The 13,208-nt window shown below is 45.7% G+C and overlaps 1 protein-coding gene across 3 annotated transcripts in view; it reads left to right on the top strand.

The window, feature by feature from the left end:
• The first annotated feature begins 2,046 nt into the window (after nucleotides 1–2,046).
• Znf395 (zinc finger protein 395) overlaps nucleotides 2,047–13,208 on the top strand; it is a 40,981-nt gene continuing 29,819 nt past the window's right edge. For 2 of the 3 annotated variants that reach the window (XM_027390314.2, XM_027390315.2), the window contains exon 1: nucleotides 2,047–2,302. Coding sequence is in view for 1 of the 3 variants with exons in the window: in XM_027390312.2 (XP_027246113.1) it covers nucleotides 8,298–8,449 (152 nt within the window). In the remaining 2 variants the exon portion in view is untranslated. Of the gene's footprint in view, nucleotides 2,303–8,296; nucleotides 8,450–13,208 lie in introns of all 3 variants that reach the window. The other variant, XM_027390312.2, reaches the window with a different exon arrangement.

Genomic DNA, 13,208 nt, shown 5'->3' on the forward strand with positions numbered 1-13,208 from the left:
GTGCAGTTTATATTCTGGCTGGGGACCTACTCTGTGCATGAAACTTTCATTTAGGGTTTTACTATGAAGATTCATTTCCCTTTCCTCTCAGACACTTTAGTCCCTGGACTGCAATTAACACTTAATTATAAGTTTTTTTTTGTTTGTTTCTTTTCTTTTCTTTTCTTTTTTGTATTGCTCCTCAATTGTTAGAAAGCAGCAGTAGTCTGCTCCCAAGGAGGCCGAGTGTTCCTTGGGGCAGGGACTATATTGCAAACTTCAGGTTGATCAAGAAAGGCATGAGAAGGGTGAAGATACAGGAAGCATTTGAGGACAACTGGAAATAAGAACAGAAAACCATGCATGGATTGTATGTTCCTCTACTAATATACAATTGCAATCTACATTTTCATGTTAAGGGAAGGCTTTGTGTATTAAAGTCATTGATGTGAGTCCCTACAATGCTTTGCTCTTCTTAATTCGAAACAGAAGTCTTTCCTGAAGTTGGGAATTAAAAGGGAGAAGCAGTCTTGGGTGAATCATACCCTAGCAGGATTGTTCTAGAGCAGGCACTACAAGCATTTCAGACTAGTTAATTCATCAGTGTGGGGCTGTCTTGTACACAGCAGGACACTGGTGGCATCCTTGACCTTCAGCAGCTTAGATGCCAGTAGGGAACAGCTCTCACCTAACACCAATGACAAATGTCTCCAAATATTATTGTCTCTGGGGACAAAACTCACCCCTAATTGTGAACCATGCCCCATAGGAATTTTGATTCCAGTTGGATAATTTTATTTCAACAAGTAGTTGGAGGCAGGGGAAGGGACATACTAGTTTTTTAAAATTTATTTATTGTGTGTGTGCAGGTCTAAGGATAACTTGCTGGAGTTGATACTCTCCTGCCACCTTGTGCATGCTGGGCCTTGGGTTTGACCACACTGTTACCCACTGAGCCATCTCTTGCCAGTTGCCAGGGCATGCTATTTTTTTATTTGTGGTGACCTAGGCACTATCTCTAGTTACTCTGCTTTATCTAATAGATCAAGAAGCTGATGTTCAGAGTTGAACCTGATGAAGATGCTGGTTCTAGGATCACGTGTGACTCTCCAAACTTTACCAACACTCCACTGCTTCCTAGAAAAGCAGCAAGTTCCAAATTGGAGGTGAACTGCAACTTCAAAATGTTTTAAAACTTTCCTTTTTGAGAAGGGAGGGGACTATTACTCTTTTATTCATTAAATTTGTTTGATTGTAAACACACACACACACACACACACACACACACACACACACACTCACTCACACACGCATGCACGCTCCTCTCCACTGTCCTTGGCCTTATCTAGGAAAAACACAGAACTACACAATGGAACAGCTTCGATTCTCCCTGTTACAAATTATCCAAAAGCTAGAGCCTAACGGTGCCAAAAAGCAACTGGTATTGTTTACACAAGGGTTGAAGGCTAATAGTTAACTTTCTCCCATTTAATTCTAGAAACAGTAAACACCGCTTCGCGTTACAACTACAAATGAATAAATGTCATAAAACCGGGGAAGAAAACTCTTGGTCTAAAGCAAAATGGAAAGGTTGGGTTTTCAAGCGCTTCCGCCCTCGCGCGCCGCCCCCGGTTACCCGGCCTCGGGTCCCTGTCGCCCTCGCCAAACTGCTGTCCCTGGCGCCCAGAGCTTCTGGCTTCCTTTCCCGCCCTAGGCGCGCTGGAAAAACAACAGCCAGAAACTTTGGCTGGGTTTGCAGTTCAGTGAGGGGGGAAAAAAAAAAGCAAAAAAAAAAAAAAAAAAAAAAAAGGTGTGTGGGGGGGAGCAGATACTCTAGTTCGGTTCCGGACTGAGCTGAACGTTCCGATTTAGGGGTGGGGGCTGGAGGAGGGGGTCACAACTCGGTCAGGTTCAAGTGCGCATGTGTGAGAGGAGTCGCTCCAGCATTTATTGAGCGCCCACTGTGTACCGTCGGCCAGGGTGTGGGGATCGCGCGCGCGCTAGCGCGCGGCCGGGGCGGGGGGCGCGCGGGCGGTGCGCGCGCGTGGCCGGGGGTGTGTCCCCGCGTCTAGCTGGCTGGCTCGCGGGCGGACTGGCTGCGAGCGGCTCGGTGCGCTCCCTTCCCGGGCGGGGGAATCCGGGCCGGGTTGTGGCCGCGGCCGTGTACGTGAGCGCAGTGTCCCGGAGAGGGAGGGCAGGCCGGCCAGGTGGGCGCGAAGGCGGCGGCGGCGGGAGGCGGCGCAGTGCAGGGGCCGCGCCGGTGGCGGGCAGGGCCGCGGCCGCTGCAGGGAGCCGAGCTGTCCGGGCCAGTAAGCCGGCCGAGGTGAGCTGCGCGCGGGATCTCGCGGGGGCTGCAACCCGGGATTGGGGACGGCATCGGGCGGGGGGCCCAGGAGGCTCGTGCGGCCCGGGCGGGACCCGGTCTGCTGCGGCGGTGGCGGGGTGGCCGGGTGGGGGTGGCCGCTCGCTTTCTCGCGCGTCGCCTTGTTTATGTCGCGGGTCCTAAGGCCGGATCTCCCTCCCAACTTTGAGCAGTGGCCGGGAGTGGCCTCGCGGGCCCACACTGACCTGTTAACCTGCCCCTTTTCCGGCTGGGCCGTCAGCCTGGCGCTCCGCGCGCCCCTGCCCTCTCCAGATCCACAGAGCGCGGTGCTGCGGGACTGGCCTCGAGACACACCCTCTTTCAACCCCCTTCTTGCGGCCCCCTTCGCCTTTCCCTTGGCTCTAAGCTTGCTGAGCTCACCCCGGGTCCTTCCTTGGCCGTGGCACTGTGGGCCTCTGGAGTGGCCGATGGGGGCCTAGAAAGGGAGTTTGTCATGGGCAGACAATTCCGAGGCAGGGTTCCTTTCCTGCCTGGGAGTTAAGGCTCTGTGCCTTCACTTTAGGGCCCATTTGGAGGTCTACCTGCCAGCAGTCTTGCGCGAGCCCTGTTTTCCATCCCTCCCTTTCCTGTGGTTCTGGAGGACTTCCACCAGGCATGGGTTCCCATGATGCCAGGCCATGGCACAGGGACTATCTACAGCCCTTCATTGCTTTCTTGACTTTCCCTGAATAGAAGGGTGTAAAGTGGGGCAATTGGTTTACAAGGGAGCCATCAACAGGTCTTGTAGCCTGGGGACACCCTCCTAAGGGGATGTGTAAATAGAGGTTCTTGCTTTGGAAGAATGAAACAGAAGGGCATTGGTTAACCCACAGGTACCTCTGAGAACCTACTCTGTTCTCTTCCTACTGCCAAGACTTCTGGGTGATGCTTAAAGGCAAGTGAAAAGTCGAAAGTCTCAGGAAGCTACAAGAGAAATGATTTAAGAGCTCAAGTTTAAATTAATGTGCTATGGCCGCAAAGTTAATGTAAAACGTTGGGGCACAGGAAGCATGGCAGTTAAAGGTGGGGAAGGGCCCTCAGCACTCATTTTGAAATAATTTCCACCTGTAGACAATTCCCTGGCAAGACTCAAAAGTCAGAAGGAAGAGTTCACAGGTGACAAGTTTGGAGAAGGATGTCTAGTGGCTTGGTTGCCCCAGTGAGTAAGGCTACAGAAGATACATAAATAATTCTCTCCAGGGTTTATAATCTCTTGGAAGACACAGAAAGACTTGAGCATGTGAAATAAGATTCCAGATGGGGCACAGTTAGTTGTCAAAATGCCAGGTGCAGAAATGGGTGCTGTTGGAGGTCAGGGGAGGGCGCTACGTACAGGGATTGCTAAGCCTGTGTTGTGTCCTTGTATGATGAGACTCTGGAGATGGGACACAATAAATGTGGGGAATGAATTTGGGTTTCTCTAGAGACTAGGAGATGGCCTTGGCCCTCTTGGAATGTTTCCTGAACAGTAAGAGATAAAGATAGAGAGGAACAATGACTGAGATTGTGAAAGTCCTAGAAAGTCAGACTAAGGAAATAGACTTCTATCCTGGGTGTACTGGGGAGACATTAGGCCAGGGGGTGATGTAACTAGGGTATTTGTAAAGATTTTTGAATTTGATGTTAGGAGGCAGACCAGTAAGTAGTCTGTTGCACTTTTGGAGTGCTGTGGGTTTGGACTTGGTTTTATTGGAAGACTTTACTGGTGAAATGATCTGTTGACAGGGGCAGGGTGGAGAGAAGATATGAACAGGAATTCATTCCTGGTGGAAGCTGATCACACATCAGGGCCTTGGAGCTTCGGTAGTTGGTAATCGGAATGGGAAATGTGTATTTTGTAGAGAAGGTAATTGACACTTGGGCTCTAGAGATGTCTCTGTTTGCCGGGTTGTCCGGATGTAGGGATGTATGTGCTACCACCTGTGGCTCTGATAGGTGGAAACCCTGGAGGGAGCAAGTGCAGAGTTGTGTTGGTCATAGGGGCAGCAGAGAATTCACATGGGACTGAAGGGTGTGACCCTCAGGGCTTGTGTTTTGCCCTCCTTTCATTTGACATTGCCTGCATCTGACCCTGAAGGTGGAGGGGCAAATGGGGAATGGGCTTCTAGGAACATGGGGCCATTTGTTACAACCATGAGGGTGGAGTTAGAGGTCGGAGAGAAGTGGAGTGGGCTTTGCTAAGGGAGTAAGTTACTAGGCTTTGATGCTCGCTGAACTTTACTCTTTACAGAGATACTAAGGTAAGTCTCCTGCCCTGTTTGTGCAGGGGGAGGGTCGAACAGCAAGACAACCTAAGGAAGACAGAGGAATGTGGGGCCTTTTGTAGGGGCTGGCTTATCCCAGTCCCATCCAGTTACCCCTTCCCAGGATTCTAGTGACAAGGACAAGTATCAGGGAGCTGGCACTCTTTTTTCCTAGCTCTAAATTCAGCTTTCTTTTTGCAAGAGCGACTTAGGGTGATTTGCTGAACAAATTCCCCAAGCCTCAACTTGCAACATCTGAATTTGAAGGGTGATTGCAAAAGGTTGTGGAGTGAGCTGGGATGGTCATTTTGGTTGCTTGTTTCTCTTGAGATTCAGGATCTGTGAACTGAGGGGAAGGGGGCCCTGAGGGATAGGGACAGAGCCATAAGGGTCACATTCTTTCTTACCTTCCCTTTTTCTTCTGTCCTTTGGTCCTTCCTCTCCTCTCCTCTCCTCTCCTCTCCTCTCCTCTCCTCTCCTCTCCTCTCCTCTCCTCTCCTCTCATCTCTCCTTTTTCTTTCCCCTTCTTCCTTTGCTCCCTTTTTTGTTTCTTCCCTCTGTCCATTCTTCTCTCCAATCCCTCTTATTCTCTATAACTCAGGAGCCTTGAATTCACTGCAATCTTTCTGCTGTGGCTTTCCTTATAGTGACTATCAGACTATCAAAAAAAAAAAAAATCATGCAAAGCAGACAGAGGTTGAGTTCTTTGGATCATCGTAGGGCAGGGTTTATACACAGTTGTGACCATGACCTACATTAAGAAACAGAGTTGAGGGCTGATGAGATGGTTCGGTGGGTAAGGGTGCTTGCCATCAAGCTTGGTAACCTGACTTGATTCCCAGAATTCACATGGTTGAAGGAGAGAATCTACTCCTGAAAGTGCAGGCACTGATACCCTCTCTCAGTGTAAAATAGTGAAAAGAAACTTATGTCATGACATTATATACCTAATCATGTATGTTAAAATCTAATTTCAGTTTGTGAAGTCTTAACCTCTTTTTTTGGTGCAACCTTGGATTTTTTTTTTTTTTCTTTTTGTTGTCTATTCTGTTATTTTTCACTAAAAAAGAAACCACCAAGGTGATCCAGCCACTCTCTAGTGGATCATAACCCACTCACAGTTTGAAATGCACTGGTAGACTTTCACATTCCTTAAGTATTTATGAAGCTGCCTATGTGCAGAGCTACACCTCCCAGGGCTGAAGGTAGCTGCAAGCCCAACAAAGAGGTGGGGATTTATGGCCTACTTGGAGAGATAAGATACACCTTGGAGAAGGAGCAAAGCAGAGTGTTAAATGCCAAGATGGAAAATTAGCATTCGAAAGGACTAGAGAAGTGGGCAAGGGAGGTAGGGCAGTGCAGGGGTGTGTGCCCATGGGACTGGGAAGAACTCTTTGGAATAACCAAGTCTGGGAGAAAGTTTGGGGCATCTCAGTGCTGCATGGGGAAGGCACATTGTGAGTGAGGGCTGGGGCTAGAAATGTATACTGTGGTTGTGTGTGCGAGGGAACAGAAGACTTTTTTGTGAAAAGAGAAGGACTGGAAAGGTGGTTTAGGGCATTCGTAGTATAGGGCTTCTGCATGTGTGGCAGGTAAGACAACACCAGAGTTCCAAAGGTTTTTTTTTTTTTTTTTAATAGGATCTCACTGTGTAGCCCTGGCTAGCCTATAGACCAGGCTGGATTCCAGCTCACAGAGATTGGCCTGCCTCTGCCTCCAGCGTTCTGGGACTGAAGGTATGCACCACCATGCCCGAGCACCAGAGTTTTACAAAATTGGGAGTAGTCCAGAAAAACCTCAGGGTTTGTTATTTTTCTTGTTTTTGGTTTTTCGAGACAGGGTTTCTCTGTGGCTTTGGAGACTGTCTTGGAACTAGCTCTTGTAGACCAGGTTGGTCTCCAACTCACAGAGATCCACCCGCCTCTGCCTCCCCAGTGGTGGGATTAAAGGCCTGCGCCACCACCACCCTGCTGGGTTTGGGGTTTTGAGGAGTCAAACATGGCTGCTTCCCCATGTTGGGGGATGGCTGTCTGCTGAATACAAAAGAAAGACAGAGTCCTGGTCTCAGTGTCCCTGGTCCTTTGAAGCAATCACTCCACATCTTTGTAGAGGCCTATAGGCATTTGGGACCTTAGGTTTCAAGACCATGAATGCCAAGACAGGGAGCCTGGGATCTGTGCACAACTGCTAGAATGGTATTCTTTAAAGCAAACTTTCACTGGTTAATTTAGGGTGAGACCTGTTTCTAGGAATGCCAGAGTTTCTTCAGCATCTTCACTGTAGATTTCTGGTTCTCATGCTTAGGTGGTGACCCCAAGTGTATCATCTAAGGATGATATCCGGTGATGATAACTTGGTAAGCAGTGAGTGAGTCACAACTCTCCAGTGCTATGAGACATTGGCTTCTCAGGTGCTGTGTCTCTGTGAGACAGTACTAAAGGGGAGTAAGAAGGGTAAAGCCATCTCTCTCTGGTTTTGTTATCCCTGGAACAGCCCAGGATTCAAGGAGGCTACAGAACAGTTGGTTTGAGTTTAAGTGGTAATAGAAACGACTCCAGAAATACTAGTTTGATTTGGTGACGAGCGGGTGTAAGTTTGGGTTTTTGTAGTCTAGAACATTCTTGTTTACTCTGAAGAATCCGTAGTCACCTGTGATTCGGAGGCATTCCCGCATGAGCGACAGGTGGGAGGTGCTGACCAGTAGTCACCTTGTTTTTTTGTATAGGTAGGACAAAATTCAATTATTTAAAAAATATTGTTTTGATAGCATAAAAACAAAGATGTTAGAAGCTAGACTTGGTGGTTTATACCTATAACTTTAGCACTTAGAAGGGTGAGGTAGGAGAATTATAACTTTGAGGCTAGCCTGAGCTACATAGACTTTGGGGTTGGGGAGGAGTTTTTTTTATTTTTTATTTTTTTTTAAACTATATTCTGCTTGGAAAAATGTATCTGTAGGATGAAGGGGGGTAGCCCATAGTCAGCTGAGTCCTATCAAATTAAATCCATTTCCTGTTTTATATGATGACTGAGGGGCAGCAGCTATCCCACATTTTGGCTTTAGTAAAATTCTTAAAATTTATTTTTATTTTTTTAAATCGATATATAATGTGTTAGATATCATTATGCCATTTTTGAGCAAAGTGTGTTTTTTGTGGCTCTCCTTCCCCCATCTCCTCACTCCTGATACCCCACCCTCCCTTTGTAGCATCCTCAGGCTCCAAAATTATTCTCCTTTTTTATGTTCCATGTGTTTGTCCTCTTGCCTCCCCTTTCCGTTTTTCCTCATCACCCAATGTTATCATCTCTGGATTGCTTTTCTGGATTTTTAGGCTCTATTAGTAAAGTAACACTTTCTAAAGAGACATGTTGTTCATATTAAACCACAGGTGGTAAATTGTGGTGGGCTGGATGGCATTATTAATTTAGTTTGACAATCACATGCAAAAACTTAATTGTTGGCACAGAGTCAGCCTCGAGGGAGGTCTGAAAGTAAAAGCTATGTGATTCTGCTTTTGATGGCTTCAACATTTTTCCAGTGTTGGGGGTGTTGATGGTTATCCAGCTTAAGAGTCACAGAAGTGGAAGGGACTTCGTATTTCACAGTAAACCAAGGTTCAGAACCTTCTAGAACAAGGACGATTTAGAAGGGAATTCAGTAGTGAATAAATGTCAAGTGTGGTTTTAAACATTTTGAACTGTGGGTTGGCAGGATGGCTTGGAGGAAAAGACACTTGCTCCAGCCTAGCCAGTGTGACCCTGGACCACGTGAAGGTGAGAGGAGAGAACTGACTTCACAGAGTTGTCCTCCGCTCCAGACACAGGCCATGGTGCGCATGGATGACCCACCAGTCATGCACATACGGTATAATACTGCCTAGAAAATTAGAACAAAATTGAATTGTGATGTATTGAGATGTTTGTGCATTCTGATTGGAAATTCCTCTTCTGAGGGTATAGCTGAGATCATATCCGAAATGTAGATGATGTTTTATGCCCAGATTACCCAGAGATTGAAGAATATATATAGTGAAAAATTACCTCATTACGTAGCCCAAGATAGCCTCTGCCTCCTAAGTGATGGGATTACAGTCACATGCAACTGTAACGAGTTTTGTGATGATGGAATACTATAGGTTATGAAGAGTAATGTTTAGTGATAGTTTAAACATCTAAGTGTTGTTTCTGCCCAAAGGTTCATGTATAAGATGAACTCAAATATTTAATAAAAAAGCAGTGGGCAGAAGATGAGGGATGCACTCATGACACTAATACCAACACATGCCGATTCTGTCTCTAAAGGTAATGGGCTTTAAGGCCGCCTCTAACTCCAAAGACTGGTAAGCAGTTCAGCATGTGGAAGGGTTTTCCAGTTGGTAGGCTGTCCGTGTAGTAGTGAGTTTTCTATTGTTGGGCGCATTCAAGTAGGACTCAAGCTATCGATTGAAAGGAGGAACCAGGCTCATCTTTGGAGCTCATTTCGAAAGATGACATATGTACCACTAGAGTTAATATCACTATGTGAGTTTCAAGGAAAGTTTCTACTCTAGTTTTTTCAGTGCTAGGGATGGAACATGGGACCTCCCATAAAGACTACTAGCACAGGGCCACTGAGCCATATCTCAGCCTCCTTCTAGCATTATGAGATAGTTTAGGATTTAATTTGTGGCTGTTGAAATTGAATTTGGTCCTCAAGAGAGGCTAGGAGAGTGGGGGAGATGGCAGACCATAATGAGCACTCCACCTTCTACACTGTTGATTTTTTGTCTATTTTTTTGAGTGTGTGTGGTGTGTGTATGCATGTTTGCATGTATATGGGCATGTATGTGTGTAAACATGTATGTAGAGGCCAGAAGTGGCCATTAGCCGTTCTCCCATTAGCTAGTTATTGAGGCAGGGTCTCTTACAGGAACCAGAGCTCACTGACTCTGTCTGGCTGGTTTAACTAGTGAGTTTGGCCTAGTGCTAGAATTATAGGTGACCAGCATGGTTGCCCAGATTTTATGTGGGTCTGAACCTCTGCCCTTAAAAAAATTCTTTATCCACTGAGCTCTCTTTTCAACCTCTGGCCTTTTTTTTTTTCAGGGTCTTACTGTGAAGCTTTGGTTAGCATGGAGCTCACTCTGTAGACCAGGCTGGTCTCGAACTCACAGATACCACCCTGCCTCTGCCTCCCGAGTGCTAGGATTAAAGGTGTGCACCACCACCACCCGGCTTCCTTTTCTTTTTTGATGTGATTTCTCACTTAGCATGGCTGGACTCACACTCACACCTCTGTCTATGAAGTACAGATATGAGCCCTAACCTCCAGCTCTGGACTTTGTTTTGGGGGTGACTTGTGCCATTGTTGGTACTGCTTGGGTGACCTTGTAGTAGAGCACTCTCAGCTTCTTCAGTACTGTAGTGGTGGATCTTATCTTCCAGGACTATCACAAGCTGATTTCTGTCTCCATGCAGTTTATGCTCCTATTTTGGCATTTGAAAAATCATTATTTGACAAGAAGTGCTCTGACAAGAAGTGCTCTGTTTATATGGGTGAGGTAATTTGGGAACACAACAACCCAGGTACTGGCTGGCAGTTGAGACTTGTGTAGAATGATTAGGAAGAGTTTGGTTGTGCAGACATGAACAAAAATCTTTGTACTCTTGTTTGTTTTTGTTTTAACATGGGGTCTTCATGTGTGTTTTGGATGGCTTTGAACTTGTGTCCCTCCTGTGTCTGTCTTCTGAGTTCTGGGCTTACAAGTGTGGACCAACCTGAGCCTGGCTGTTGCTCACGTGAGATGATGGAGCAGCTCGCCTTTATTTCCATGTTGCAGTGCTTTATGTGGTGTCTCTACTTGTCTAGCTGCTGGAAATTGGTTCTTTGGTTCACATTTGTGGGTATGAAGAAAAGTTAGACTAACATGTAATTTTTTTGTGTGTGATGTTGGGGATGGAACTCAAGGCTTTATACATGCTAGATAAGGGCTACATTCTTACATTCTTAGTCCTAGGTGTGTGTGTGTGAGAGTGAGAGAGTGAGAGAGAGAGAGAGAGAGAGAGAGAGAGAGAGAGAGAGAGAGAGAGAGAGAGAGTGCCAGCTAGGGTGTGTGTGTGAGTGAGAGCTGGCCATAAGACAATCTCAGGATCTCAGGTGTTGTTCCTCAGGTATAGTCCACTTTTTTTTTTTTTTTTTTTCTTTTGGAAACAGGATCTCATTGACCTGGAACTTGCCAGAGATCTGCCTGTGTATAAATGTAGAATGCCTAGCTTAAAAAAAAAAAAACAAAAAACTCCATATATCTATATCTATGTCTATATTTATATCTATTTATCTTTTCCTAGCCTCAGTCTATACCTTTGTTGGAGACAAAGTATGTAGTTCAAGTTGGCCTGAGATATCTCACTTTGTACCCCATCTCTCAGCCTCAGCCTCTCAGGCGCTGGGATTACAGATGGAGATAGTCATACCCAGGTTTTTTTTTTTTTTTTTTTTTAAGTTAGCTGGTAATAATCAGCAGTTCTCAGTTTTGTTTTGTTCTCTGAGTACTGGGAAGTCATAAAACTCATGGTTAAAAACAGCCAGTCAATGGCTAAATGCAGGCAGTAATAAAACTTTCTCTTCTATTTCTGTTTTTTTTTTAAGGTTTATTTATTTTTATATGTATGAGTTCTGCCTACATGTAGGTCTGTGCACCATGTGTGTGCATGGTGCCTGTAGAGGCCAGAGGGGGGCATCATTGGGTCTCCTGTACTGGAGTTACAGGATAGTTTGGAGCCACCACTGTGTGGATGCTGGGAACCTGAGGCCTTTGCAAGAGCAGTAAGTGCTCCTAACCACTAAGCCATATCTCTGGCTCCTTGCCATTTGTTTTTATGTAACTGTCACTGTGCTATGCATGCACCTTAAATAGTTTAAAGATGTTTCTAGTATCCTATAAAACAGCTCAGAGTCCCATGGCTTCACTGTGTTTGAAATTTTTTTCCCTTTGGTTTTTTTGAGACAGGGTTTCTGTGTGTAACAGCCCTGGCTGTCCTGGAACTCCCTCTGTAGACCAGGCTCACCACAAACACAGAGATCCACCTGCCTCTGCCTCCCAAGTGCTGGGATTAAGTTGTGCACCCCCCACTGCTGTTTGTTTGTTTTTGTTTTTAAGTAATGGGGTCTCTCCACATAGCACTGACTGTCTTGAAACTCACTATGTAGGCCTTGAACTCAGAGATTCATTTAACTCTGCCTCTGGAATGGAATTAAAAATGTGCACTACCACTCCTAGCTGTGTGTGTGTGTGTTTTTTTTTTTCTTTTTCTTTTTGTATGATTAAGTGCAGTGAAAATTTTAGATCTTAGTGTTCTTCAATCACCTTTGACAAAAATATTTTTTACCCCAGAATTTCTGTGTGTGTGTTTGTATGTGTGTTTGTGACTATTTTTTTTCCAGATTTCTTTTTATTTAAGTTAGAAACAGGATTGTTATACATGACAATCCCAGTTCCCTTCTCCCTCCCGTCCTCCCCTACCCCCCCCAACTAAAACCCTACCTATCACATATCCTTTCTGCTCCCCCTGGATGGTGAGGCCTTCCATAGGGGGGTCATCAGAGTCTATCGTATCCTTTGGGATAGGGCCTAGGCCCAGTCCCATGTGTCTTGGCTCAGGGAGTATTCCTCTATGTGGAATGGGCTCCCAAAGTCCACACCTATGCTAGGAATAAATACTGAACTACTACAGGAGGTCCTGTAGATTTCTGGGGTTTCCTCACTGAAACCCATGTTCCTGGGGTCTGGATCAGTCCCATGCTGGTATCCCAGTTATCAGTCTGGGGAGCAAGAGTTCCCCGATGTTCAGGTCAGCTGTTTCTGTGGGTTTCACCAGCCTGGTCTGGACCCCTTTGATCTTCACTCGTCCTTCTCTGCATCTGAATTCCAGTCCAAATATACAAAGAACTCAAGAAGCTAGTCTCTAAAACACCAAACAATCCAATTAAAAAGTGGGGTACAGAACTAAACAGACAATTCTCAATAGAGGAATCTAAAATGGCTGAAAGACACATAAGAGAATGGCCAACATCCTTAGCCATCAGGGAAATGCAAATCAAAACAACTCTGAAATACCATCTTACTCCTGTCAGAATGACCAAAATCAAAAACACCAATGACAGTTTATGTTGGAGAGGATGTGGAGAAAGGGGAACACTTCCTCACTGCTGGTGGGAGTGCCGACTTGTACAGCCACTTTGGAAATCAGTATGGCAACTCCTCAAGAAAATGTGAATCAGTCTACACAAGATCCAGCAATTCCACTCTTAGGCATATACTCAAAAGAAGCACATTTATACAACAAGGACATCTGTTCAACGATGTTCATAGCAGCACTATTTGTAATAGCCAGAAACTGGAAGCAGCCTAGAAGCCCCTCAGCTGAAGAATAGATAGAGAAAATGTGGTACATTTACACAATGGAGTACTACTCAGCGGAAAAAAAACTATGGAATCTTGAAATTTGCAGGAAAATGGATGGAACTAGAAGAAACCATTCTGAGCGAGGTAACCCAATCATAAAAAGACAAACATGATATGTACTCACTCATATGTGGATTTTAGACATAGAGTAAAGGATTACCAGCCTACAATCCACACTGC

This window comes from Cricetulus griseus, assembly GCF_003668045.3.
Source record: "Cricetulus griseus strain 17A/GY chromosome 1 unlocalized genomic scaffold, alternate assembly CriGri-PICRH-1.0 chr1_1, whole genome shotgun sequence".
NCBI classification, from domain to species: Eukaryota; Metazoa; Chordata; class Mammalia; order Rodentia; family Cricetidae; genus Cricetulus; species Cricetulus griseus.